At 39.4% G+C, this 24,910-nt stretch overlaps 1 protein-coding gene across 2 annotated transcripts in view; it reads left to right on the top strand.

The window, feature by feature from the left end:
* The first annotated feature begins 12,288 nt into the window (after nt 1-12,288).
* The window catches only part of LOC108429207 (heparan sulfate glucosamine 3-O-sulfotransferase 3A1-like), a 52,096-nt gene continuing 39,474 nt past the window's right edge, over nt 12,289-24,910 (top strand). For both annotated transcript variants that reach the window (XR_005131303.1, XM_017700788.2), the window contains exon 1: nt 12,289-12,647. Coding sequence is in view for 1 of the 2 variants with exons in the window: in XM_017700788.2 (XP_017556277.2) it covers nt 12,301-12,647 (347 nt within the window). In the remaining variant the exon portion in view is untranslated. The remainder of the gene's footprint in view (nt 12,648-24,910) is intronic.

Here is a 24,910-nt window from a genome sequence, read left to right as displayed (position 1 = left end):
ACAACTAAGCTCATTCTAAACATCTAAGCACCAGCTCAGATCCCTGTCTTAATTTGATTAAGAGCATGATTTATTTGCATTTCCGCGGTCACAAATGAAAGCTCTTCCTCCGGATGAGCACACTGCTCATCATCTGAGCTACAGCTGTGTATATACTGCTACAATAAATACACATGCATTCACTAAGAAAGGGCCTGTGTTCACATGAGTCATCTAAGCTTTTGCTGACCAAAAAAAGCAACATCCTTACATGTCCTCTGTAATTTAAGGTGACATGAAGGGTCCTTAGGGACAAATGCTAAATCATCAGTGGAAAATGATGAAAAAAAAAGAAAAAAACTATTGTCTGGTTCATATTTTGATCTTCCACTCAAAATGTGTCACTTTAATACTTTTTCACAATGCTAACAAGCTGGAAGGGCTAGCATGTGCTTCTTCCAGACATGTGAAGCACCAGCACAACTTTTTGAACTGCTGCTAATCTTTGCAGTGGTTCTAGAAAACTTTACCAGGGGTGGCAAAGGGATGGCAGGGAGTTTCTGCAGGGTGGCAGTGTGAAAGTGTGAGTGGTGTGGGGGGAGTTGGGGGAAGGTTGGACAGTTTGTCCTCCAATCTCCAGTTCACTTTCTCCTTAAAGTCAAAGCTGGACATATGAGATATACTCAGAATTATAATGTGCAAGCCTATGGGGGTAAAGGGGGGTGGGAGGGTGGAGAGTTGTTCACCTGGTAGTAAAGCAACTCTCTTCTTAAAGGTGCAAACACCAACCCAAAACTGAGATGGAAGCCAATGAGGTGGCAAGCCAGTAAGATTTAAGAAAATACTCTTGCCACCTAAGTCAATGCAGTTCCCCCTTTAAAACCATGCATGCATCTTTAGACACCTCAACATGCTTGGAGAACTTTAACTGCCAATTCTGTTACACCAGGTAACAGATACTCGTATTGGATTGGATGAATGTCCAGGTCCACCCTCCTCCCCATCAATCAGTGTAATACTATCCAAAGTGGGTGTCTTTTAGCTGAGACAACAGAATTGGCAGTTAGGGCTCGCCTCCAAGCATGATGAGCTGTTTACTGGTGCTTTGTTAGCAGGATTTCAAAACAATTAAATGGAATTAGCGATCAGATGACTTGGTGACTAAATAAAACCAAATTGAATTCATCCTAAAAAGTGCATTAATTTAACCCCATAATCTACAGGCTTATAATTCAGGCATTAGTAGTGTGCAATTAAATAATACAACCAGTTTGCTTCTGCATTGTGACATATTTCTGAGTGAAACACAAGGGAGGGTCTCTAAGCTAGTTAAACATTTTTTGCTCAATCACAGGCAGTGGCTGGAGGAAGAGGTGAAACCTGAGAATTCAATATTACATTGTCTGCATAAGTTTGAATTTTAAATGCTTATTTATACCACAACGTAGAAAAATTGAAAGAAGAATAAAACAAATAATAATATGGTTATGTCAGGATATGTTAATGATGAATTTATTTTTGATTATTTATTTATTTTTGTCACGATTGGCCCCTCCCCGCCCTGTCCATGTGTTCGTGTTGTGTTTTGGTTTAGCCCAGGTGTTCTTTGTTTTGTTTTTTTTAGTCCAGCCCCTTCATTTTGTGACACCACCCCTGATTGTTTCCACCTGTGTTCCCGCTTGTTCCTCATGCATTTAAAGCCTGTGTTTTCCCCTGTCTGGTCGCTGGTCTTTGTACTGTTGTTTGTACTGTTCTGCTTGTTTGATTCTGGTTTCTGTCATGTCTGTGCCCCGATCAATCCATGTTGGATCTACGACCCTGGACCGTTTAAACGATCATCCTGGATTTGCCCATAATAAATGCTGCTTATCTCCGCATATACGTCCGCCTCCTCGCTCCCCGTTACAACTTTAAAGTATTGATTATTATTTATTAATTATTCCGTAGCTATTCCATTCTAGTTGTCAACAGAGGTTATCTAATTAATACAATTTTAAATGAATTAATATTAATAGTATTTTTTTTCTGAGAGAAATGCATTGGATTCAAAATGAATTGTTTTCATATGTGAACAAAAAGAACAACAAAGCATAAAAAGATCCATCTTCAGCATGGTAATCTCTCCTAGCTGCTGCCCGGGTGTTCCTGTCACATCTTTGTTAAGATATAGCACCATATTTACCAGATATTTGCAGGCAAATAAAGTGTGTGTGGCCTAGCTCATCTGATTCTTTTGCAATTGTTTGATTCTGTTGTGGAATGCACTTTGTCAGTTTTTCCAGGTAGTATGTGAAGGAGATTAAGTAAATTACTGAGCTAATAAGCAAATTAATAAATAAATAAAACACCTGCCTTGCCTACATAGCAAGAACACAAGTACATTTGTCTACTATCAGTATATACAGTCATAATGACCACTGACCTGGCAAGGTCAAAATAGGCTCATGAATAACTGCTGTCAAAATAACATCCAACTCACTGGAAAAGCAGGAGAAAATATTTGCCAATATTTGGCATATTTGCCCGGTCCAGTGCTGATACATTACTGGCAGTTCAAAAAGATGTGGTGGTGCTTCATGTGTCTTGGGGGAAGCATGTATCAGCCTTCACCCTCCCAGCATGGTGGCATGATGTGATAAGAGGAGACCTAACCTGTAGTTGGAATTCAACATGAATAAATTGAAGAGAAAATTTAAAAAAAACAAAAAAAAAAAACCAAGGAAAACAATATGTAAATTATTTACTTTATGAATGTGAGGTATTGGCTCATGCTTCATTGAAGCACATTAACACAACTGGCATTATCACTCTAAGAGCTTAAGCTGTATTGCAGCTTGTTTTGTTGTATCCTTGATATATAGCTATATAAATTTCAGCAGTTTGTAAGAGCAAATTCTCCATATGCCTGTGTTCTCTGCAGCTCTATCTGTTTTACACATGCTGAAATTCTACCTCATATGCCCTTAGGCTCTTTTTCCTGTACTGGGACGGCACCGTACTGCCAGGCTCTGTTTTTCTGGCCTGCTCTGGCAGTAAAGATGTCTCTTACACGCTGAGATGTCCCTGAGCCATGCATAAACCTGTCTACGGACGATGCACAGGGCCAGAGCAACAAGAGTTTACATCCCAAATGCTCTGTTTGTCCTTGTGGTCATGCGCCGGTCGCAGAGCCTTTGCGGTTCAGTCATCAGGAAAAGAGTGGATGAGCGCTTCGTCAGATATTTATTTTACACAGAAATTCTCGGAATAAACAGAAATACGCATAGACTGAAAAAAGAAAATAAATGGTGTGTCTAAATTTCATGAATAATAAACAGCACTATGTTTGTGACAATTTCAAAATAAACCAAACTTCCAGCTACAGCCATAGTTAAGTAATTTGGATAATTGGCGAAGATGAAAGTGTGTCTACGGTTCCTGCATGCCATCGCCGTCTCCTCGTTTTTTGCTCCAGCACCACGGCCCATAGTGTGTAATTACCCACTGCCGGTCTTCTTTCATTCTCACACGAGAGAGAGAAAAAAAACGTCCATCCTGGCAGAGATGTTGCAGTTGGGAAAAGAAAAAAGAAGCTGTTTCTAGACTTACACAAACAATGGAAGGAGTGAATGTGGCTGTGCCGTCCACTCAGCAGTGACCCTCCTTAGCCCCCTCAGTGGACGCCCATCACCATGTATTCAGGCCGTGTTCCATTAGAAATAAATGGTGCACATATCAGCACAGAGCATTTTATCCAGACAGAAAAGACGTTTACACCTTATGACTTATGACTACACAAACCAGCCCCTAGTGAAGAGTAGGTGCAGTCGTAGTCTTAGCATCTTATAGTAGTCTTATTTCTCCTCAGAGGCAAGATTCAGCTCTCTTGTGTCGATCCAAACATCAAATTTACACAGTTTTACCAAATGAAGCCAATCATGGTGTCTGAAGTTGACACGTAGTGGAAGTCCATAAATACCAGGTTAGCATCGTGTGAACTGTATGCCTAAATCATGAAAAACTTGCCTTAAACCATGTTAAGTTAGAATCTCAAATAGACTTGCTTATGTGACTTCAGTTACAGTGTAACATACTGTGATTCTGGGGGTCATTAGAAACTACTGGGGCACATAAAGTTTTCCATTCTAGTGCTGTACATGCTATACACCACATAAATATTATGGCTGCACAACATCACTACAGACACTACATTTCCCATAAGTGCATTATCTTTCCCCTGAATGCTTTTAGCCTCAATGAATCAGGCTATACAACAACTATTCTCAGTGGGGAGCTAGGTTAGCTAGCTTGTAAGTGTTACAACCCTAGCTCAAGGGCAGTAGCATAAATGAGTCAAAACACTGAAGTTACAAATTGGAAGACAAGTTTATTATAGTAAATAGTAAATTCTAGAATAAGCAGGAAAGTTGTGATGGCTATAGGTGCATAACAGCCACCGAAAAGAAAAAAATAAGATACAAAAAATTTAAAAAACGCACAAAAATGCAACAGAAATGTTTAACAGTAAGTCATCCATGCTTATATTAAGACTAGCCTTGCAAACATGCATATTAGGTGGCTAAATCAAAGGCAATAGCTAAGTTAGCATTTCAGTTTTTAAATATATGGGATGCTGTGTATTTAGTAACTGCACATTTCCCAGTCTAGCTTGCATGAAGAGATGTTACAAAAACAAAACAAATAGGCCACAAAACAGATTGTAATACTTTTAGAAGTTCAATAAACTCAAAATGTTAAGGCAGCCCAACACTGTTTTTCTTTCACCAGTGTACATTTAAACTGATTATACAAACATTTGAAGTATTAACAGAAACACTATGCAGGCAAATTAAAGCCTTCATTCTATGCTTTCAGACATAAACCATTTTCTTATACTAATGTGCTGGTCTGCGTGTGTTAGGTATGGTGGAATTAGGACTTTTTATTCTGTATCTACAATATTGTAAGAACTATTAAACTAATATGATTTTAAATCTGGGCTAAAAACTTACTTGTATATTCAAGCCTTTGGTAATTAGTCTTCACTGTCAGATCTAAACCTGCTGGAGTCTCTGCTGCTCCATTAATACTGCAATCTGTGATCAGTCACTCATTACAGAACTGACTCTGTGTTTTTCTTTACTTTCTTTGCCTTGTCTGCCTTGACCGGGTGCTATTGTTCGCCATCCTTCTGGACCTGCTTGACCACCACTGAATTTCTTGTACAACGCTGTGCAATCCTCACCCTCAGATGCTGCTGCTGCTGTTAATCATAAACTAATCAAATGAACCACAGTTTTTTCCCCACTTTGTACTATAATACTTTATACTAACAATGTTTGCTATCCATTTACATTTACGGCATTTGGCCGACGCTCTTATCCAGAGCGACTTACAATTTGATCATTTTAGATAGGTAGGCCAAGGTGGTGTTAGGAGTCTTGCCCAAGGACTCTTATTGGTATAGTGTAGGTTGTTTTGCCCAGGTGGGGATTGAACCCCAGTCTACAGTGTAGAAGGCAGAGGTGTTAACCACTACACTATCCCAACCATCCGGTGTCGACCAGAGGAGGATGGGTTCCCCTTTTGAGTCTTGGCTCCTCTCAAGGGTTCTACCTCTTTTAGGGAGTTTTTCCCTGCCACTGCTCCCACTGGCTTGCTCATGGGGGCTTGAACCCGGATTTTTCTTTTTCTTTCCGTAATACTGATTGTTCTGTAAAGCTGCTTTGTGACAACACCTGTTGTAAAAAGCGCTATATAATTAAACTTTGCTTGCTTGCTTGCTAATATGTAGGTTACGAGGTCATGAGAGTGAAGAGACTGTAATTTCAAAACTAAGGCTGCAGCGCATGCTTTTGCACCCCCAATAGGACTGGCTCTGCCTACATTCCTTCATCATGAAGCCAAAGATGACAATGTAAAATCATTTGACCCCTGGGGGCAGTGCGGGGGGCCGGCCAGCCATGCCTCCTCCTTTCTCTCCATGAAGCCAAGCAGACCAAGGCTGTGATTTGTTAACCGCTGACCGGCCCTCGCTTTGTGTCCCCAACACTGGAGACATCTGGCATAAGCAAGCCGTCTTTGATTGAAGTCTCCATCGCCTTTCTGAAGCAGCATTGAGGCACTGTGTGGCCTTTCTAATGCTAATGGTGCTAACTATGGGAGCAGATGTGAAACATTTGGTTCTGTTCTTGTTCACTTGTAAAGAAATAATGTGGCTCTGTTACTTTTATTTTACTCTGCACTGTTCCCCTGCTTATTAAAAAAGAGAGAGAATGTGGTAAGAAAGTGCACAACTTAGGTGGCCTCAGTGAGACAGAGTGAGGGATTCTGGAATGGAGGAGTGTCTGGCAAAAGTTAAGGTTACCCAAACAGTAAAAGAAGTGTGCAAAAAAAGTGCAAACTTCCACCCATGAAAAATGAACCAAACGACTTACTAGACCTAAAAGCTGAAAATATATCAAAAACAAACACACATTCCAGCTTAAAACCAGAGTTCAGTATATCACTTGTTGTATAGTGAAACATTACATCCCTCACCCTCATTGACTTGACAGAATTTATGATTTTAAATTGTTTTCATGTTTCTGTTTTCTCAATACAGTACTGAGCAAACGTTATACAAACACAAGGAATCCCTGAGGCATCAACCAATCCTGACTGCCAGACTAGCCATTGACCTTTAGTCCTAGAAATACAACCAAACAAACATCAGTATAACTCTTACTGCTGTCATCAAACAAAATCATAAAGAAAACAAATTTTGTTCAGCACAGAATGAAAGTTTTTTGCTTTTTCAACCACAGAAAAGAAGATGAACTAATTTATCTAGAAAGGTAACTTTCAATAGTTTGTTGTTCTCCTCATCTGATGAATCATTACTGCTGTTGAAGTGATTTATTCTGTCCATTGTATTGATGATTTGAAGTGTCTACATTGTACAAAGTGGTTCGTCAGATTTACTTAAAATAATACTTCATGTGGTAACAAGTAAATTAAGGTTTTATTCAAAAAATGACTTTGATTGAAAGAATCATTCATTCAAAATGTTTATCTGGGTTGAATAACACTAGTTAATTTATTTGTTACCACATGAAGTATTTTTACATTTTTAAGCAGATCTGATGAATCACTTTTTACAGTGTACAAGTAAACAGCCAAAATAAGATATTTGTCTTCCTAGAAGTAATTTTAGCTATCCGCCTTGCTTGTTTGTTCACCAACTAATGAAGGAAAAAAACAAATACTTTCCAAAACAGCCTGCCCTCCAAAAATCCACCCTCAAAGCACTTGACATTTTTCAAATCTCAGATCTCACTCTGGAAACTAAAGCTGTAGAAATAAACTGAGCTGTGCAAGTAATATTTCTATTCATGAAGATATAAACAATGTAAATGTTTGCTCATAAGTACAACAGTAGTTTTAAGATTCAATTGTGAACCTTAATTTTTTTTTCAGGTGAAAAGCACAGATTTGTACCTTTTCCTAACTGAATGTTTTAAAACTGAGCAATAAAATAAAAAACACAGAGGTGAGATGGGGTGTGTGGAGTGAGTACAACTTAGAAAATATCATTTCAATAGATTATGGTACAATTACAGGTACTGAGATGTACCTTTGAGGGGACCACCCCAGTGACAAGAGGGGCACTGCCCCAGTGAGAGTTTACTACCTCAATTTCTGAGCATATCCTACAGCACTGCTACAAAATGTGAATTAGACTTTCCAGTTTAGGGAATTTTGCATGTTGGCCAGAATGTCAATTGCATTTTTTGGTGAGGTAGCATTTTCTGCATATGTCAGATCTATAGTATTTGACTGAATGCAAATGTGGGACATAATTAAATTCATACACTGATTAATGTTTTAACACACTGGCAAATGATTCTCTGCTCAAAACTTTGGGAAATGTAATTTTTGTTGTAAAACAACAGGACAAGCATGCACACATGCACACTCATCACAGCCAAAGACATCCAGTAGACTGCGGGGATTACGTCCCTGTTGGATGCGGAGATGATTTTATCTCGTCATGCTGTAACGCAGGTTGTTATTAATCTCATTAGACCAATATCTGTCTGCACACTCCCTCAAACTCACAGTACCATCGCATTTCATGCTACTGTTCTGTGCAAGATTATACATTTAAATGCATGATGCATTCAATTAGAAATTATATAACCTTTCATTTGAAATTGGCTGCTTGCAAGATTTGGTACATATACATCATTATAAAAGAAGAATGAAAAGGGTTTATGAGGTAATGCAGATAAATGCAGAAAGTTCACGGTTGAAAATCTAAGAAACCCACGTTTAAAAAAATATATTTACAATTATTTTGTAACTAATACACAGACCTCAAAGACCTTGCACACTTCAATTTTTGTCAACAATTTGTAACAGGCCCATTGAAAGGGGAATTCCATAGCCTTTGTATTTACCACCCCAGAATACAAGGGAACCTACACATTTCTGAGTTTTATATGTGATGTTGATGATGGTAAAATAGTGTGTAATCTGAAAAAGTTTGTTTTCTTGGGAACAATTTTTCCTTAGAACATGCACCTCTCTGCCAAAAAAGGTATAAAAATACTTTTGGGCCAAAATGTAAGCTCAATACTGTCATAAAACAATGTCTCAAGCATCAGGCACTATAAAGCACTGTGTAACAGTCAGAGACCATCCTTCATTTAATAGTTTTCCAATCAAAATTGAAAGTGAGAATTTTTCCATTTTTCATTTTTCAGCTTCAGGAAAAAAAAAGAGCAGAAAGCATGAATTAAACAGAAAATTATACAGAAGCATCAACAACTAAACACAATATAATTTCAATATAATTTCAGTATTCAGTGTGTCCTCTCTTTCTCTTTGTTGCAGCTGCCATTCTTTTCAGGAGATCTCCGCAGGGATATAAAGTTCGGTCTGAGAAGTTAGTTTTGCATTTTCTGCTTCACACAATGTTCTGGCCTCAGTTCTGGTGAGGTCAGTCCATTTTTTTTCTGCCAACACCAGCAGCTTTTTGTTTGATTTGCGTCTTTGTTTTGATTTTCTCCTTTGACTTTCTTCTCCTGATGCAAGAGGGTTTTCTTATATCTAATCTCTTTAGAAATATCTAGGAATAACTTGTTCTTAGATGTGATTTTAACTGAAAATTCAATGGAAATACCCCTGTTTTTTCTTTGTTTTTTCTTTAAACTCTGCATAATTAAATAGAAGAGATGTAAACAAAGTCATTCAGAGTATTTTTGTGTGTAATGTGCCGTTCTTTAATCCACTCTTGGCTTGTGTATATACAGGGTGTTGCAAGATAAAATAGTGTCCCCAAAGAAAACATTTTTCTGTTTTTTTTTTTTTTCAGATTTAACACTATTTTACCATCATCACTATTCCATATAATGTCTCAGAAGGCATGTGTACATGTACACCATATTACCAAACGTATTTGCTCGTCTGCCTTCACACGCATATAAAATTAAGTGAGATCCCATTATTAATCCATAGGGTTTAATATGATGTCGGCCCACCCTTTGCAGCTATAACAGCTTCAACTCTCCTGGGAAGGCTGGGAATTTTTGACCATTCTTCCGGAAGCGCATTTGTGAGGTCAGACACTGATGTAGGATGACAAGGTCTGGCTCACAGTCTCCACTCTAATTCATCCCAAAGATGTTCTGTCGGGTTGGGGTCAGGACTCTGTGCAGGCCAGTCAAGTTCTTCCACACCAAACTCGCTCCTCCATGTCTTTATGGACCGTCTTTGTGCACTGGTGTGCAGTCATGTTGGAACAGGAAGGGGCCATTTTGGGAGCATGAAATTGTCCAAAATCTCTTGGTGCTGAAGCATTAAGAGTTCCTTTCACTGGAACTAAGGGGTCGAGCCCAACTCCTGAAATACAACCCACACCATAATCCCCCCTCCACCAAACTTTACACTTAGCACAATGTAATCAGACAAGTACCGTTTTCCTGGCAACCATCAAACCCACACTCATCCATTGGATTGTCAGATGGAGAAGCGTGATTTATCACTCCAGAGAACACGTCTCCACTGCTCTAGAGTGGCAACGCTTTACACCACTGCATTCCACGCTTTGCATTGCGCTTGGTGATGTAAGCCATGGAAACCCATTCCATGAAGCTCTCTACGCTGTTCTTGAGCTGATCTGAAGGCCACATGAAGTTTGGAGGTCTCTAGTGATCGACTCTGCAGAAAGTTGGTGACTTCTGCACACTATGTGCCTCAGCATTCGCTGACCCTGCTCTGTCATTTTATGTAGCCTACCACTCCGTGGCTGAATTGCTGTCATTCCCAATCACTTCCATTTTGTTAAAACACCACTGACAGTTGACTGGAATATTTAATAGTAAGGAAATTTCATGACTGGACTTGTACAGGTGGCATCCTATCACGGTACCACGCTGGAATTCACTGAGCTCCTGAGAGCGACTCATTCTTTCACAAATGTTTGTAGAAGCGGTCTGCAGGCCTAGGTGCTTGGTTTTATGTACCTGTGGGCATGGAAGTGACTGGAATGCCTGAATTCAATGATTTGGATGGGTGAGTGAATACTTTTGGAAATATAGTGCATGTACATGTGTGTAGATATCACAAGTTCCCCCACACGTTTATCAGTCTTTACCAGTGGTGACTAGTGATTGTGGATAATATATAAAAAGGCTATATTTGTGTTATAGAAATTCCTATGACCATCACTGTAAAGAAATTTGAGACTGTGTCTCTACAATGAGCCATCTCACATCAAACCACTCTTAACAAATAGCAAAGGATGTTGCATTTAGAACCGTTTTATGTAACAACTTTCTGTGTGGAGATTTTAGAGGCATTAAACTCTTCTACTATCCTGTATGTTGATATCAGGTTCCACCAGATGTTCACCAGTCGTTAACATTGGTCACTGGTTTATCCCCTAGACCTTTCCTCTGTACAATATCAGCACTTTTTTATGGAGTTTTTTTACTCTTGGAGTGCTTTACCTTTTAAATCTTGGTTCCTCTCAGTGGTTCTTCCTGATGATCTTGGAGCGCTTTACCTTTTAAATCTTGGTTCCTCTCAGTGGTTCTTCCTGATGCTCTTGGAGCGCTTTACCTTTTAAATCTTGGTTCCTCTCAGTGGTTCATCCTGATGCTCTTGGAGCGCTTTACCTTTTAAATCTTGGTTCCTCTCAGTGGTTCTTCCTGATGCTGTTGAAGTGCTTTACCTTTTAAATCTTGGTTCCTCTCAGTGGTTCTTCCTGATGCTCATGGAGTGTTTTACCTTTTAAATCTTGGTTCCTCTCAGTGGTTCTTCCTGATGCTCTTGGAGAGTTTATTTGAGTCTTGGTGCCTCTCAGTCTTTCTTCCTGATGACTATAGAGGGTTTTCCCTTTCAAGTCCTTGTTCAGCTCAGTGGTTCTTTTTATGATCATATGGATTTTTTCCTGTTGACTCTTGGTTCTTTTTGTTTGTTCTTCAAGCTCTTAAACAGCTTTTCATTTGGGGCAATGCTCTCAAATCCTCTCTCTGAGGTTCTTTTTCATGCTCTTTTTTGGTCTTGGTGCCACTCAGTGTTTCTTCCTTATGCTTAAAGAATTTTTTCTACTTTCTACTTCTACTTTCTAATTTCTAACTAATTTAAAGCCGATTTCAGATGATGGTGTTTGGGGGAAATTGTTACAGGAATAACGTGAACTGAACAGTTTAACTGAACTGATTCCGTTTCCAACAGATGGCTGTGTTTGCATTGATTCGGTCGGATATCGATCACTGCTGCCTGCTTCTTGCTCTTCTGTCACCAAAGTGACATTTGCCTGCTGGTAGAGCGTCACCTGTACGTCAACGCCCACCCTCGATGTGATTGGCCCGCTGTCAGAGCCAGTGACGCTGCTGATTGGACACTGAGGAGCGCCCGAGTGACTTCACTGGGGAGTTCAGGCGCAGGCAGCGCGCGCGGGACAGAAAAAAAGTTTACAGCAACTTGACAGATGAGCTCGCGCGGATGGATTACGAGGCGTTTCTCTTTAAAGGCAGCTCGCGGGATAATCATGTGCACTTTTAATAACACGAATAAACGGATTTGAGCTTCGAGGCGCGCGATCTGATTTAGATGAAGACCCTTTTAAAAAGATAAAAAGACAAGATAAAAAAACAAACTTTATCAGAGCTCAGTGACGGTCACTGTGTAAAGACCTTGCAGATGCGCGTGCACGGCATATTCGCCTTCGAGTGAGTGAGAGAAGGTGTGTGTGTGTGTGTGTGAGAGAGAGAGAGAGAGAGAGAGAGAGAGAGAGAGAGAGAGAGAGAGAGAGAGAGAGAGTAGCATGGCAGTGGCTCGTGCTGCAGCGTCATGGTCCCGGAGCGCGCGCCCAGCCGGGCGACGGTGAGGAAGCAGCTCGCGCTCATGCTGCTCTCGGCGCTCGCGACCCTCTGCGTGCTGCAGAGCCTAGCTGTGACGTCTGCGCGCGCGCCCTCTGAGGTGGCGGCTGGAGGCGCGCGGTGGAGCGCTCGCAGGACGCTGCTGAGGCCGGACGATGACGGAGCCAAGCGCCTGCCCCAGGCCCTCATCATCGGCGTGAAGAAAGGGGGCACGCGCGCGCTGCTCGAGTTCCTCCGCGTGCATCCGGACGTCCGCGCGGTGGGAGCGGAGCCGCACTTTTTCGACCGCAACTACCAGAACGGGCTGCAGTGGTACAGGTGACCTCTTCATTCACTCCGTTAGAGTTATTAATCATATGAGATTGTTATTAGAACGAGATGATGATAATGATGATGATAATAATAACATTAGTAACAACAACAACAACAATAATAATAATAATAATAATAATAATTGTTATTGTTATTATTGCTATTATTAAATCTGTATCTACGTTCAAAGAGTGTGTGTGTGTGTGTGTGTGTGTGTGTGTGTGTGTGTGTGTGTGTGTGTGTGTGTGTGTGTGTATCTGGAGAAAACACGCACACTCGCTCTATGAGTTTTATTCTGTAGTTGTGAATATGATTATTAACGTGAGTCTTTACTGTGCCTTATTTAATTATTTATTAATTCTCCAGTGCTCCTGCCATGAAATTTACTCTGTTGATGTTCACAAAGTGGAGTTTTGAAAACTTCTTAACAGTTATTCATTGTACTGCCGTAGACTGTTTTTACACTTTTAAGTTGATCAGTATTCCTTTGGTTTTAAGATTTGTGGGGGGAAATGAATAAATTAATAATAATAATAATAATAATAATAATAATAATAACAACTTTATGAGTAATTTCACTTTAGTCAGTGCTGCTAAAACAGCGAGATGGACTGTAGATAACTGCAGTCTGATGTTGTGCTAATTCACATTGCCATTCAACTTCTCTGGCGTCTCTCTCTCTCTCTCTCTTTCTCTCTCTCTCTCTCTCTCTCTCTCTCTCTCCCTCTGTGTCTCTCTCTCTCTCTCTCTCTCTCTCTCTCTGTCTCTCTCTCTCATGAAGTTTCAAGTATTCAAGTACAAGTTTGAAGTATTTCAAATGTACTTAACTAATAGGAAAGAGAAGGAAAGTCTGAGAATGAATCAGGAGGTAAAAGAGAAACACATCTCTCTTCAACTGAGTGGAAATGGATACTTATTCAAAATCATTACTTGTGGTCTTTGTTTTTATCGATGAGGGATTAATTTGCTAATTTCAGTCTCTTCTCTTCTTCACTGCTCTGTATGTGTAGAATCAATGTGCTTATACTCTCTGATCAGTGTGGATGTGTGTGTGTGTGTGTGTGTGTGTGTGTGTGTGTGTGTGTGTGTGTGTGTGTGTGTGTGTGCGTGTTGGGGGGGGAGCGCTCTTGATTCTGGTATCTTGTGGCTCACACAGTGGTTTAAATGGCCTCTTTCAGTCGTGCTGCTAGCTGTAATGGGTCACAGCCCACATCACAAGCTTTTTATTAAGAAGGATTAGTGCTGTAATGAAAGGTTAGCTGTCAGCCAGTGGAGGTGTAATTCACCTTTAGACTAAGAACCATCTCCACACGCTTCAAAAGAGCCCAAAACACTAAGAAAAAACTCTAGACTAGCTTGTAAAAACTTTGGAACAGCCTGAAGAAAGTCAAACAGCCTAAGAAATATCTACAAATGCTTAAAGAATATCTAGAACAGTTTGAGGAAACTTTAAAACAGCCTGAAAAAAATAATAAAACAGCCTAAAGCATATCTAGAAACTCTTAATGAATATCTAGCACAGGGATATTCTCAGAGTCTCACCAAATTTTAAGACAGTCTGAAATCTAAAAACTAAAAATAAATTATGAAAAAAAAAGAAATCATCTAAAATCTGAGCAGCTTGAATGAAATCTATAAACAGTCTGAAAATCTTGAACAGCCTGAAAAAAAAAGTATTCAAAAGTGTGAGAGAGCTTTAAAACAGACTGATGAAATTCTAAAACTGGCTAAAGAAAAATTTGAGCTGCCTACTGAAAATCTAGAACAGTCAAAATCATCTAAAGTTCGAAGACACACATCAACTCCAAAACAGTCCATAGAAACGTTTTTTTTTACAAATGTTCAGAACTTTAAAGTAGTGTGAAAACATTGTGAAGCTGTCTAGAAAATCTAGTGCAGCTTAAGACACAAAGGAGCCTAAAGAAACCCCAAGAAGTCCTTGATGATCACTTGTTTGATCTACAAATGCTCAAACCTTTTAAGCAACTACCTGGTGAAACTCAGTTGGGTGTCAGGGTGAGGACTGAGCCTGAGGAAACACTGAAACTACTGAAAACAACATCAAAAAAACCTAAGAAAATAGCAGAAACACTCTGAACGAGCATTAAGGTTGAAAAGAGCCTGAGGAAACTTTGACAAACTGCACAACTGAATTTTACTCCAGTCTGTGCGCGCGCACACACACACACACACACACACACACACCATGATACGAGCTGGATTTTAATCCCCTGGCTCCTCACTCTTCCCTCTGAATGTTCACTCTGTCTTTTCTCCATCGCTCTCTCACACCCCTCTATTTACCGATTCATCCATTGTGCTGTTTTGTAGCCGTGAGAGTGCCATCAATCCTGAGCTGTTGCTATGATCGTATGGAACTCACTGTGGCTTTCTGAAGGCCTCGCAGCCTTCAGCTTTCCACTTAATGAATTGCCTTCTTAAGAAGGGGAGTTCACAATATGGGAAAATCGCTACCCACTCAAACAATGCAATAATAATGTACAAAAGGACAAAATTCAGGTTTCAAGATGGCTTTTAGGCAAATAGTTTGTCCATTTTATAGAGGACAGTATTCCATATGGCATAAGAAACTACATAAGCAAGTCTATTATAGATTAACCTCACACTGTTGAGGGAACAAAACCTCATATCTCCTTTGAAAATGTCTGCTGTCGTTTACATTGTGTGTAAATTTCATGATCAATTGACCAAAAGAAATAGCTCAAAATGACTTGGAACAATATCTGCTTCCATTGACTTCCATTGACAGTAAAGTCAAAAAAAGTTTTTTTCTTCTCCTGTAAAGTTGACATTTTGTAGATATAAGGTTTTGCGGTATGCAGCGTGTGTTATGGTAATTGGTGTAAGCTTCATGTTAGCTACATTAGCCCTGTAGCTTAAGTGCAAAACTAAAGAAGCGAACTCAATCACATTTGACATCAGGGGAAAACAATAAATTAGTTTTTTATTTTTATTTTTTTAACCGATGATGTGAAGGCAGTTATCCAGTTATGGTGCATAAAGTGTTTCCAATTGCTAACTCAAATTTAACAGCTCAGTCCAGCGCTCTGAGTGTGTTGATGTCAGCTGTTCAAGAGATTGAGCAAAGAACCCTGCCAGTCCGGTGTGAACTGGACCCCACATTTCTGTACCAGACATGACGATTTGATGGATACATACACATGTCTCAAAATTATAAAAACAAACATGAGAATAGTTTTGCTCCATAAATTTTCCTGCCATACCCTCCCCCTCCACCCCAAGTCAAACCCTCTGGAAATAATAGTCTCTCTCTTTCTCTGCAGAGCTAATGTTATGAATGGGGCCCCCTTTTTTCTCGCACTAATCACTGTGTCCAATTTGCTGGAATTATGGGGCTCTTTTCAGGCCGAGCTGTGAAGGCTTGAACACAGAGACACCCATCTGCAGGGATGACGGCTCTTTGTCCTCTGTAATGGCTGACGGAGAGAGTGTGAAGGAATTGCACGCTGGACTGGGAGCTGTGTGGGAATTGGGGATACTTGTGCTCAGTTGGTCTTGTTATTGTTGCGGATTATAGAGAAAAAGTCTTGAGTTCTCAACTTCACTTGAGTTTAAAACTGTGAGTGAGAAAAGTGGCACACTTTATTTTGAGGTTCCTCTCATCTTTAAACATTCAGTTGGTTAGCAAACTACCTGGTGAAACAATTATAGGGTTATGGGTTTTAAGTTAAGGTTAAGATTAGGATTGTTTTTTTGAGTTAAGGTGAAAAAGGCATTCCAGTTTTTTGTATGCTGTTATGTTATGCATTATTCTGTTGCCTCAGCTTTACTGGTTTGACAAGACCTCACAATTTTAAATTAATTTCATGAATTAATTAATCCATGTTTTCCCACCACAATACACAGCATTCTTTACTCAAGTACATTAAATGGCCAAAAGTATGTGGACACTAGACCATAACACCTATATATGTTTTTTGGACATCCCATTCCAAAACCATGGGCATTAATATGGAGTATGGACATCCCTTTCCAAAACCGTGAGCATTTATATGGAGTTGCCCCACCCACACACACACACACCTACTGACCCCACCAAGCAGGGCAGGCTTCCTATTTCAGTGACAGTGCAGTGTTTAAAGACACTGATCTCTTCCATATGACCTATTCCACTGCCAATGCTTGTCGATGGAGATTGCAGGGCTACATGCTTGATATTAAACACCTATTGGCTATGGGTGTGACTGAAACACCAGAACTCAATCATTAGGAAGGGTGTCCACATACTTTTGGTCATGTAATGGATATATTACTAACAGTGGGAATCCCTATGGTGTCAATCTATCCTGTCCGCAAGCCTTCCCACTGATCCACATGCTAGCAAATTCAACCAAGCTTTAATTAGTGTAATTCTTTCCTCCATCATCAACCGGACAGCTTTTGTCTTTGCCTTTACAGTTAGGAATAGGATGAGAACTAGAGAATGGTTCAGTTTTGAGTTTGACTGAGTATGAAGTTTATGATTGGTTTGAGCTTTGATGTGAGGTTAAGGGTAGGCTTAGCTAAGAAATTGACTCAGATTTTTTTTTATTATTATTAATTTAATGAAATAAAATATTTTTTCCAAGTAACTCTGTTGTCAGATTAACTATGATTCTGTATGTGAAATATGTGACTGTGCTGAGCTGCTAGTGAGCAATAAGGGGTGGAAGGGAACCTCTAATGTGGAAGATAGAATTTTACAGCTACTGTCAAAAGGCATAAAAGTGAGAATTAGGTTTCAGGTCAGGGTAATATTAAGGCTAAACTAATCCATGGTGAATGGATATCGGTAAAAAAAAAAAACAAATGAGTGTCTACAAGGCCTTTAAAGTGGACCATCAAAATAAAATATTACTAACACTTTAGTGGAGACAGATTCTCTGCTTTCTCTAATTATCTCTTGTTGGTGCCATTTCTAGCAGAAAACTAGGCTATTATTAAAACATTCAGCCTTCTATATGTACCTGACCTCTTTCCTCAGCATGTTGTTACTGTATCATTACCTGCCTAACTAAGCTCAGACTTAGCTTATCCTTTTTTCACACCATGTGTAAACATCAGCTGTCCTTCACATTGTGCGATCCAATGCATTAATAGAAATTCAGGGTCCTTAACAGGTGTTAGAGGCATTGCTTGCTTCTCTTACATCTTGTTTTGCAGATATTTTGTTACAGTAATGTAATATTAGTATGGAATCATCATCAAGCTCAGCAGGCCAAGACGGAAGCTGCTGTTTGTCTTTTTGAAACTGACATGCGATCAATGACTTCATCTCTAGTTACACAAAACACATTTTCATCCTTTTTGTCCACCCATACACAAGCCTGCTTATTCCTCTGACCTTTTCTTATGGTAATCCACTCTGTGAGCACACAAAGGGGTCAAAGGAAACGCTGTGTTACAACGAGGGGTCCTTGCTGAGGGTAGCGTCGTTCACGAGTCTGCCTACTCAAGTTTCCCTCAGAGCGTCCTTCACCTGTTCAGTCCACGAGGGGTGATAGGGGCTTTGCTGTGTTTAAACGGCCAGACCTGCTGGGTAAGGGTCAGGAGGCATCAGAGAGCAGGATCATGACCCGGTCATTAAAACATACATGACCTGCACCCTCAAAGGTCAGGCCAGATTCTTCCCCTGTGTGTGTTCCATAACACGTTGCATAGGCTGTGTTCATGTTACAAGGTTCAAAGGGCATATATTTGATTTTTTGCCTTAGAAAGGAATTCCACTGATTTTCTGTAATGTCTGCACAACATTAACATACATTGGTCTTCTTACTTGTCAGAACAAAACCTCATATCTCCAAAATGGTAACTTTGAAGGGAAAGGAAAAAAAAGACTTACTTTACTTTCTATGTAAGTCATTTTGGGCCATTTCTGAAGGTCAATTCTCCATGACATTTACAAAGAACATAAAGGGCAACAAGCATTTTCAAATTATGGTAAAAACTGAAAAAATGACAAAAAATGAGAAAAGTTTTGTTCTAACAGCAGGGATATGTGATGTAGATGGTAAAATAGTATAAAAGATTTTGTTTGAATGTGGCTCGCTGCCTTGAATAAGTTTTAAAAAAGATGTGTTTAAGGCCAAAAGCTTATCTCTAATATATCATAACATGATGCCTCAGATGTCAGGCAGTGTATTCATAACCATTTCATGTAATGACTTTCTGTACTGTAGTTTGTAGAGGCATTAAATGCTTTGGATGTCTGGTTCCTATCAGCACCACTGTGAACAACTGTGATTTGGTAAGTTTCTCTAGAACGGCACATTCAGAAAACACTAAATGACTTTTACGTCTAATTGATTTAATTACACAACATATGATGGATTATTTCACAAATAGTTGTTCTTTCTGTTAAAATCAAATGTGAATTTTTGTAGTTTTAGGGCAAAGGTGTGTTCACACTAATGAGAGGTAATGTGCCATGTTCACACACGAATGTGAACAATCAAAGATGAAAAATCAGATCTGAGCACAAAAAATCAGTATTCAACCAAAACCAGAGCTAGAAAATTCAGAATTCAGCAATAAATCTAGAACACGGCCTTAGACTTGGAAGTTTTTAAAACTTGCTGTAAAAAGTGGGTTTCCTCTGGGTTCTCCAGTTTTCTCCCACAGTACAAAGACATGCAGTTAGGCCAGTTGGACATGCTAAATCGCCCCTAGGTGTGAGTGTGTGAGTGGATGTGTATGTCTGTCTGTCTGTCTGCCCTGCGATGGACTGGCGACCTGTCCAGGGTGTATTCTGCCTTTCGCCCAATGACAGCTGGGATAGGCTCCAGCACCCCCCGCGACCCAGAAGGAGAAGCGGCTTAAAAGATGTGTGTGTGTGTGTGTGTGTGTGTATAAAAAGTGCTCAGGAAGAAATGGAAGGGGGGGTTGTTTTTAGAGTGGCGTTATATTGTGTTAAATCAGTGTTACAGTGTTTGTAGAGGCAGCACTGTGTCAGAGAGGAAATTCAGTAATAGTGCATTGAGTGGAGTTAATGGCAAAGACAGGGCAGCTATAGAGCTCTGGAAAGTGGAGTAAAACTCTGAGGGTGGGGGGGAGAGAAAGAGTGTATGTGTGCTCCACATTTCCTGTCCCCTCAGTAGCTCTGTGGTGAGGGTCTCTGTCTCTCTCATGTGGATTTGAGGAATGCGTATCAAAGTGCTGCCATTCCAGCTCCATTAAAACCTATTAAAAAAAAACCGGGCCTGAAATCATGGAATAATATTCCTCGCCCACACTACGGTACAAATCCTATAAACATCTTTGGCTGTTATCATTTTTCATGAGATTCTGTTCAAGGCTGAAGTTTCAAAAACAATATTCTGGAGAAATAAATGAGGGCCTGGAGCTGGACAGCTCTGTCATCAGCTGATGAACCTGTGGCCTGGTGGACTGAGGAGAATGCTATTATTATTGTGGTGCCTGGTTCTGCCTGTGTTTTTCATTTGTACAGTAAAGTACACTGAATTACATTCAAATGTGTCACATTAACACATGAATAAGCTGTACAAGAGAATTCGTGCCAAAAAGTCAATTAAAAGACAAAAGTTGTGTTGATGTTATATTATTTTTTTCATGCACATCTAACTGACACATTTGAATCGGGTGTGTTCAAAGTGCGTTTACATACATAACTGCAGATAATCAGATTTAGTGCATTTAGATTTTTGCTTTGCAACCAGCCAGTAAACTCATAGAAGGTGATGTGATGTAAACAGAATGTAAAACACAAAAACATTAAGTCACTTTACCTGAAAATATAAACATATATCATCTAGAACATGAAGAATAATTAAATCCTTCATTTTGTCAAGCATGTTGTTGGTTTCAGGTTTGCTCCAAAAGTGTTGTTCTTGCAGCAATGCTGCTTACTTTTTTCCGGTACCGTCATCTGAGAAATCTGAAAGAAATCAGAGTAAGAGTTTACATGCACTGAGAAATCTGATTACTAAGCTAAAATCCAGCTCTCTTTGTTGGACTTCCTTATCGGATTTCTAAACCTTATTCCAATCTAAGAAATCGGAGTATGCTGTTTACATGACCATTTGAATATTCAGCACTGCAGAAATCTGATTACGATCGGATTATTGAGTGCATGTAAATGCACCCAGTGTAAAAATGGCATGGTTTAATATATACAGATGTCTCCTGTTTTCTAACTTGTGTGAGTATTGCTTTTACTTAATTGAGTATTTGAATACAAAACTGATAAATTCATGTATTTTTCTTGAAGTCCTTTAACTTGGTTGTTAAAACATGTTGAAGCTAACTTTAGTATACTAAGCTTACATATACCAATAAGTTTCTTTCAAAGGTTTCTTCGACTGCTACAAGCTTGACATCGTAGAACTCTTTTCAAAAAGCTTCGTATAGAACCAGCTACAGCACATTTTCCATCAATCTGAAGAACCTTCATGATGCAAACAACCCTCATGCAATCATGCAAAGGGTTCTTTGTGTGTTAATGCTTCCATAAAGAGCCAAGAACCCTTGAAGAACATCTTTTTAAGGTTGAAGGCTACAGTGAGTGGCTACTATAAAATAAAAGAAGGAAAAGCCATGAAACAATATCCAGACCAGGTTCTGATGTCTGGCTCCAGCTATCAAAAATGCACTCCATGGTCCGTGACTCTGTGAGTTTAATATATGGAGGTGTAGCCTGCAGTAACTGGCTTGGTGCGCAATGGCAAAGATCCTGCACTGGAGACTGAGGGAAATAAAAACAATATGGCCATGGAAACAAGGACTCACACAATTGCACTCAGCCACTCACTTTCTACACCTTTCCCAGTGTTTCAGATTCACACACACACACACACACACACACACACACGCACACACACACACCTGCCTGTCTGCTGTTCGTTACAGTCTGGAAGCCCCTCTCTACCTGTGCCAGGGAGATGCAGGTTGTGTTGTAATGTTATAATAGCAGGGCGACAGGAACCAGCTGGGCTATGAGATCACACTGAACAAAGAGAGCACTATTTGTGGCTGCGTGAGCTTCTGCTTTGTGTCCCATTTTTTGATTTGGACAGGAGGCACTACTCTAACTTATTCTCTTGCAGGCCTTCTAGCGGCCACACCACCAGCTAAATGGAAATCAATTCAAATATTTTTAAAGAACATGAACAAATAAAATATTTTACCTCTTAAATTCTGTAATCAGATTCGATCAACTCTCTGTGTGTGAAATGCTGTCACTCTGTGTTGAACTGCTAGTGAGCAATGATGGGTGAAAGAGAATGCCTGCTATGAAAACAGTTCACATAAAGAGTGTCTACAAAGAAGGCTATGCAGCAGTAAAACAGACAGAATCACTGCAGCATTCTTCATAACAAAATATTATGCATAACTATCACAAAAACTGCATTTAAAAACATTAAAAACACTTTTATAAATGTTGACTTACTTACTCAGTTCATCCCATTCTCATTTCTATCAAAATATGTTCCAGAAATGTTACTAATTTTACTCAAAATCCCCAAAAAAAGCAGAAACTACATTTTGTGGAAGTTGAGAAAAGCTGAGTTTTGTGGAGGAACAAATTTATGCGTATATAGTCCTGGCACTGTATGACATACTGTTATCTATAAACGTTGCTGGCAAAATTCAGGCTACTATTGTTTTTTAATGATATTTAAATATTTTACAAGATGCACTATACCAATTGGTGCACATAAGCTTTCATTAATTGTAAAACCAAGATATCAAACATCTTGGCTGATGTGATTGAAAGAGTGAGGTTTACTACTACTACTACATTTTAGTGAGGTTACTGGTTCTATATCACCAGGGCCAAGAAAACCATTTAAAGTGTCAGAAAGCAGGAAATAAAATGCTAAAAGTTTCCTATCATGTTTAAAAGAGATAGATAAAAAATAAATCAATGTGAAAATACATCCCATCTCTCTCTGTCCGGATCAATGAGTTTGTATATTTGTGTCATCCACTGACTCTTCCTTTCTCTCTGTGTTCTTACTGTGATAATTAGAATAATCCATCACCAAAACTGGGCATGCCAGAAAGCAGAAGACAGACAAAGTGGAAACAAAAACATGAAAAGGTGGAGCAGTTTGTGTGTGTGTGTGTGTGTGTGTGTGTGTGTGTGTGTGTGTGTGTGTGTGTGTGTGTGTGTGAGGGAGAACCGATGCGGGTCAGTGGTCATTGCGGGTCTTTGTGTAGTTGATGTTTTGGGGTGAGGAGGTCAGTAATGTGATCTGAGCAGATCTTTGGACACACACACACACACACACACACACACACACACACACACACACACACACACACACAAAGATACATGCATATACTGTGATACCTTACAATCCTTAGAAATCAAGAGTTTAGCTGCTGTTTTGGTTTAGTGTTAACTGTCATTTTGTAATTACATATTAATGACATAATTACATTAATACTTGATTTACATTCTCTATCTGTTTTTTTTCTACTTTTTATATTAGTTTCAATATCAAGAAGAAAAGAAATGGCAAAAATGTTTTTTTCTACAAACACGCATACACACACATGCATGCACACACACACACTACAAAACAAAGGTACATTCTCCTTGTTAATCCACAAAAATGCTATTGTGCATTTATATTTTTACCATATAAATCAGTTTTATTAAATGTGTGGATTATACATTATAAGCTGTAGATCAATGTAAACTCAATGTAAACTATTTATTCACAATGTAAAGTGTTTTGAGGACAGAGAGTTCCCAAAAGTTATGACATAGAAAAAATAGCAAATGTTAAAAAGTATTATTATCTATTTACAGCAGTTTATTGCCACAAAATTACAATGAAATGTTATTTTACCACTAACAATTGGTTACAAATTTTCTGGATTCTGAATATTCATTCATCATTTATTGTTGATGCTGAGGTTTTTAATGCAATTTAATTTGATAATATCCAAATTATAAGGTAAGCATCTACAGCTCTGCTCATCAAAAACATCTTAATATTTGCAAATTCCTCCTAATTGATTGGAACCTGTAGATTATTAGTATCATAACAGCCTTGATGTATACATGCACCTGCAACAAATTTATTTATTTTTTGCCAGTGAAAACAGTTTTACAAACTTTTGAACATCACTGCATACACATTCAAAGCAGCTGATCCCTGGGGTCCTGTTTGTCATTGGTGGGCCGTTACATAGCACTGACAGTCAGCAGCTGCCTAAAAGGCATTCTGAGAATCTGCCCTCGGTGGGGCTATGAGGAGAAAGAGCAGGTGCAGACAACTTCCACAACACCTCCACTCCCAAACACACTCACGCACACACACCTGATTCCTTCACCTGTCAGGGTCCCGAGGGGTTACCCAGCGGGGCACTAATTGATAACTTTCGTCCAAATGGCAGAGGCCACCAGGATCAGAGAGTGTGTGGGGGCTTTGATGAGGATCGTGTGTGTGTTGGAGAGAAAGGCTAATTGATGACTGTTGGGTCACTGAGTGCAGCTCTGGAGGGACACAGCGTGTGTGTGTGTGTGTTGTGTGTGGACTGAAGTGTCAGTTACACTGGGCTTGGGTTACATTATTTGTTGATGTTGTTTGGTGTGTAGACTTTACTCCAGAGAAAACTTCAGCTCCTGCTTCAAACTTCAGGAGAAGCGATCAGGGCTGATGTTCAGTACTATGACCCATCACCACTGTATGTAAATTACTCAACCAAAACATATCCTGTATAGTGATATAGTGGTTACCAGAATTTTCAGTTTTCAAAATATGAAATGATAAAATACATTACATTTCAATAAGTAGTTTAATATCGCTGCTGTCAGAACAAAACCTATACAGGAGAAGGAAAAAATGTACCTTACTTTTAATGCAAGTCAGTGTACTGAGACTTTTTGTAGTTGCGGGTTAGTCATGTACTGTCGGCTCAGGGGATCGAACTGGTGACGTTCCTTTCACAGATTTTCAAAATGTCTACATAATGAAATGGTTAAGATATAAAGTCATTCAGAGCGCTTTGATGCTAAATGCTCCATTCTAGAGAAGCTCACTGAGTCAGAACTACTTACAGAGGTGCTGATAGGAACCAGACGTCTGAAGAGTTTAAAGCCTCAAAAGGTCACTCACAGAAAATGATTGCATGAAATGGTTATGAATATTCTGCCTGATGTCTGAGATATTGTTTTAACATTTTGGCCTAAGAAATATTTATAATGGTGAAAAATTGCATATTGCAATTTAGATGGAAAATATTCCTGCAAATTAGATGGTTCTATTCAATAAGGC

This window comes from Pygocentrus nattereri, chromosome 13 (genome assembly GCF_015220715.1).
Source record: "Pygocentrus nattereri isolate fPygNat1 chromosome 13, fPygNat1.pri, whole genome shotgun sequence".
In the NCBI taxonomy this organism is placed as follows: domain Eukaryota; kingdom Metazoa; phylum Chordata; class Actinopteri; order Characiformes; family Serrasalmidae; genus Pygocentrus; species Pygocentrus nattereri.
Note: the sequence above shows the minus strand (reverse complement) of the source record. Positions and strands in the feature narration are given on the sequence as shown.